General features: G+C 38.6%; 1 protein-coding gene across 1 annotated transcript; it reads left to right on the top strand.

The window, feature by feature from the left end:
- The first annotated feature begins 3,088 nt into the window (after positions 1 to 3,088).
- Positions 3,089 to 4,554, top strand: TMEM200A (transmembrane protein 200A). The gene has a single exon (XM_018568946.1). The coding sequence runs from the start codon at positions 3,097 to 3,099 to the stop codon at positions 4,552 to 4,554; it is 1,458 nt and encodes a 485-aa protein (XP_018424448.1). The 5' UTR covers positions 3,089 to 3,096.
- Positions 4,555 to 5,117: the final 563 nt, after the last annotated feature.

Raw genomic sequence — 5,117 nt, 5'->3', positions numbered from 1 at the left:
GATAAAACTACAAGTTATTATCTACATATGAGTGAAAGTTATAGTATGAGTAAGTAAACTATGGAAAAATTAAAAAGTTATGTATTTGATGCAGTTTGCCAATAGTAACACATGAGTTTTTTGTTCCCCCTAACTGTTGATCTATCAAATACATGTTATTTTTTTCACTTTCTGTAACAGGCCAAACTGTCCAAAAAAATACTGGCAGTTGGAGCAGTGTTAATTTTGACAGCAAATTTTGATTTAGTTTTAGTCATAGGGGTCTATTCATGAAGCAGCTGAAGGTTCTAGTCGTAGCTTCGGCCGATCCTTCGGCTAGCTTCGGCCCCAGGACCCCTTCGGTTCAGTAGAATCGAAGGGCTGCTGTACGGGCTATTCACAATAGCCCGTGCAGCTCCCGAACTTAGCCGAGCACCTCAGTCAAGCCGAAGGCATATGCCTCGGCTCGGCTGAGCCGAGTCACGGAGCCGTGTCAGAATAGAATTTTTTTTTTTTAAATGTGCCCATAGGAATGCATTGCTAGATTCCTATTGGCTATTTCAATTTGCAATAGTAAACTAGCATTGCACCCGCCCTCTGCTGCAGTTCTCCATCAGGTCCATCAGCAGAGGGCGGGTACAATGCTAGTTTACTATTGGCTATTGCAAATTGAAATAGCCAATAGGAAAGCCAATAGGAATCTAGCAATGCATTCCTATGGGCAAAAATGTTTTTTGTTTTTTTTTCCATTCTGACACGGCTCCGTGTCAGAATAAAGAAAAAAAGAAAAAGCAGTGTTTCTCTCCTGGGCGGTCGGGAGCGGGAGACTCCCGGAGCGCCCGGGAGAGTTTTTTTATTTTTTTTTGATGGCCGGACAATAGAAGTATTTAACTCACTTAACTATTAACTCACTGCTGTTCGGCATCTATAAGAATAGACCAAACAGCAGCGAGTAGCCTGCTGGAGGTTCGGCTTAGTCGATCCAGATGTTGGATCGGCTCAGTTGAACTCCTCCTGCACTTTGGGTCGGCCGAACATGCTGAGCAGGTTCGACCGTCCCGAAGCCACGTGAAGCCACCCGATATATGGCTGATTTCAGCCGATGCGGCTGAAATCAGTCGTACCAGCCTGAGTTGAATAGCCGAACAGCATTCGGCTCACTTCACTTCAGGTCGGTCTTTCACTCGGCTGCCTACGGCAGCTTAGTGAATAGACCCTATAGTCTTTTGACTAAAATGCCATTTCGTTTTAATATATTTTAGTCATCTGAATTGTTTAGTTTTAGTCTAGTTTTAGTCAACTAAATATCATAAGATTTTAGTCAACTAAATCTACAGTAGATTAATCTACTAAAATCTAGTGGGTTTAGTTCAAGTAATTAAAACATTTCTCTAGAATTTCCTATCTCATTATATACTCCTGGAGTAAACATCTGTTAAGCTGTTATTGCTAATGGTATTAAGGTTTAAACATGCAATACAGACACCGATTTAACTGTTGTGATATATAACATGTCTTTATTTATCTTAAAATTAGATTAAAGCAAGTCTTATAAATAAACCATAATATTGAGTATTTTCAACAAAGAACCAGTAATTAGATATGAATTGATTATAACAACTTGCATATTACATTCTTTATTATTTCAAGCAGAAGTACAACTCTAAAATATTAAAATAAAAAACTATATTGGCTGTAATGCCGTAGCACATATTACCTATTAGCCATCCATTCAGGATGGAACTGGAAGTCCAAAGAGATTAGTTTTGATTGGATCTCTTCCCAGATCGTCTCTCCCTAACATTTTAGTCTAGTTTTAGTTAGTCGACTAAAATGTCAATATATTTTCATTATAGTTTTAGTCATCATAACTTAAGTTTCCTTTAGTTTTAGTCTAGTTTTAGTCACTGAAATAGTGTTGTTGATGAAACTATGACGAAAATTATTAGTTGATGAAATTAACACTGAGTTGGAGTGGTTTTGACAGTACATATTATACTGGTGGGGTGCTTACAATGGTCAGTTTTTATTAAAAGAGAACTATGGCCAAACCTTTTTTCAGCTATAGTTTCCTTTAGGGTCACAGGAGGACATTTACTATGTCCTGCGTTTACCCAAACAAACTCTATTGCCCACTATATGCTCACAGCGCAGAGCCGTGCTACGGCTGGGAAAAATACTAACAATACTGTCGGGACCCACCCCACCACCTTATCCACAGCTGGCCCTTCCTCTCTAGAGACAGAGCCAGCTGTGCCCGTCCCCTTTTCCATCTGCCACCCAAGCAGTCAGCATTGGAGGAACAGAGAGGAGGAATCCCTGTGGGGAGGAGTGACGGACAGTCACCGCTCCCTGCAGGGAGAAGGTTGGGAACTGAGGTATCAGCGGTATGTGATCGCTCAGTTCATGAACTGACATGTGACAGCTGCAGTGTCACACTTCAGCTCTAATTATGGGGATGACTGTGTTTCACTCTCCCCATAATGTTTCTTTAGTATGGTCTAAACTCGATTTAACTGCTTAAAATGTATTGTGCTTTAATAATTATGTCTTTTGCTTATAGTCCACATAAAACTACATGTCCATTTACCCTGTCAACGTTGTGCTGCTGTGTGATTTCACTGCAAAACAAATAGTGTTGTTGCCTAGCTAAAAGAAGTTGAAAAATAACTGATTTTCTACTGGTAATACAAATATGTTACAAGGGAGGCTCAGACTAACAAAAACATCTGTGTTAATGCTAGTGATATACTGCATCATGTGTCATTTCTATTTTGCTCATAGTTCCACTTTAACTGTATACTGAAGAATGAATAACCACTTTGCTAGGTTTAAAGGGTTAGTTCACCTTTTCAAAAAAACAGAAAAGGTGAACTATCTAACCACACCCTCTCCTGTACCCGCTGCAGATGACATACTCATACTCATACTATATATTAATGTATGTATTCAAATGTTTATGTAGATTGTTTATTATTATAAAATACATAATAGTACAAATGTTAGATCATTTTCTAAAAGGAATGAGTAAAAATACATATTATCTGATTTTCTGCAATTTTGGGTTAGAAAAACTTTAATCTTTTTATTTTTCTCCTTTTTCAGACTTGCGGAACTATGATAGCAACTGGAGGTGTTATAACAGGACTGGCAGCCTTAAAGAGGCAAGATTCAGCCAGATCCCAGCACCTTCTCTCCCGCCCTACATCTCCACCTCCTGAGAAGAAGCCTGTAAGACGTCGACCAAGAGCAGATGTTGTGATTGTTAGAGGAAAGATTCGACTTTACTCTCCATCTGGATTCTTTCTGATTTTGGGTGTCTTGATTTCTGTAGCAGGAATAGCCATGGCAGTACTTGGTTACTGGCCTCAAAAGGACACATTTTTAACAACGGAGCTTGCTTTAGAAGTTAATAAAACAGAAATACTTAGAGAAACTGGGATGATGGTAAGATTTTTTGAGCAACATTTGCATTCTGAGAAAATGAGAATGTTGGGTCCTTTCACAATGGGTATTGGAATTTTTATCTTTATTTGTGCAAATGCTATACTTCATGAAAATCGTGATAAGGAAACAAAAGTTATTCATATGAGAGATATATATTCAACTGTTATTGACGTTCATAGCACGAGAATCAAAGAACAGAAGCATCTCAATGGAGCTTTCTCAGGCTTTTATGGGGAAGCCGAGTTTCGTCATTCTGATAACCCTTGTGCATCCAAATTGGCCGCCAATACTATTGCATCTTTTCCTGGAAGCTACAGGAGTTGCAGTTCTATTGATGATGAAGAGAGCTTTCCCCGGGAGAGTAAACATTTTACAAATATTCTGCCTCCACTTCTAATGGAACGGTCAGGCTCAGTGTTTGGACTTCATAGCCATTCTAACAGAAGTGGAGATGATAAAAATAGCAGCTCCAAGAAATGTGAAACTAAATCTATAGTGTCATCTTCAATCAATGCTTTCACATTGCCTGTAATAAAACTGAATAATTGTGTTATTGACGAGCCTGATATAGATAACATTACAGAAGACTCTGAAATCAGCAGTAGCAGGCCAAGAAAAGTATCAATGGATTCACTATTACCTTTACCAGATGATGGAAACAAACAATATAAACCTGCCAATATACCTTTATCACGTAGCTGCTCTATAATGGAACCACTCAGATGTGACTCTTCTTTAGCTCCTGCACCAAATAATGGAAAGCTTTTATCCCCAGGTGCCGCTCCAAAACAATTTGGATCCAACACTTCTTTGCATATTTTATCTTCACATTCTAAATCTTTAGACTTAGACAGAGCTCCTTCTACGCTTGCAGTTCAAGCTGAACAAAGAAAGCATCCAAGCTGGCCTAGGCTTGACCGCAGTAACAGCAAGGGGTACATGAAACTTGAGAACAAAGAAGATCCAATGGACAGGTTGATTGTGCCCCAGGCTCCTCCAGCAAAAAAAGACTACACAAACAAGGAAAAACTGCTCATGATCTCAAGATCACATAATAACTTAAGTTTTGAACATGATGAATTTTTAAGTAATAATCTTAAGAGAGGTACATCAGAAACAAGATTTTAAATCTCAGCTAAACACTTACTACTCCTGTATAAAATATATTTTGGATGTGTGCGTGTGTGTGTGTGTATGTATATATATATATATATATATACACACCCATTTATGTATTTGTTTTTGTTCTCTGTCCTGTAGCAGGAAATTCTCAATGACATATGCTTTTGTGATTTTTTTTTTTTTCCTATGATGATTCCTATGTTTTGTTCACAGCTCAGTGACTGTTAGATTACCAAGTTAGTGGATCACTATTTTTAGCCTGATCATTTTGGACAAGCATGGAAGCAAGCATACCTCCTTGGATCCAGCCTCATCCTGGGGAAACAATAGTGATTGTTTAAGAAATCCATTTAGAATAATTGATCTTACCCCAGGAGCTGGTTGGCCAGGGGCTGAGGTCACAATGTTCCCACAGACATAAATTAATTTATCTGTTATTGTGCAGCAGTCATCTCATGTATATGGATAGCTTAATCACCTAGCATTTGGAGGAGCAGTCACTTTTTATGAAATGCTACTGATGATGCTGGGAACAGAACAGCTGTAAGAAAACATGGGAGGACATTTAT

The sequence above is a fragment of the Nanorana parkeri genome, unplaced genomic scaffold (assembly GCF_000935625.1).
Source record: "Nanorana parkeri isolate BGI_ZX_2015 unplaced genomic scaffold, ASM93562v1 scaffold1264, whole genome shotgun sequence".
Lineage (NCBI taxonomy): Eukaryota > Metazoa > Chordata > Amphibia > Anura > Dicroglossidae > Nanorana > Nanorana parkeri.
Note: the sequence above shows the minus strand (reverse complement) of the source record. Positions and strands in the feature narration are given on the sequence as shown.

Excerpts from the sequence above, each read along its gene's own strand:
- TMEM200A (XM_018568946.1), top strand. The coding sequence starts at position 3,097 with ATGATAGCAACTGGAGGTGTTATAACAGGACTGGCAGCCTTAAAGAGG.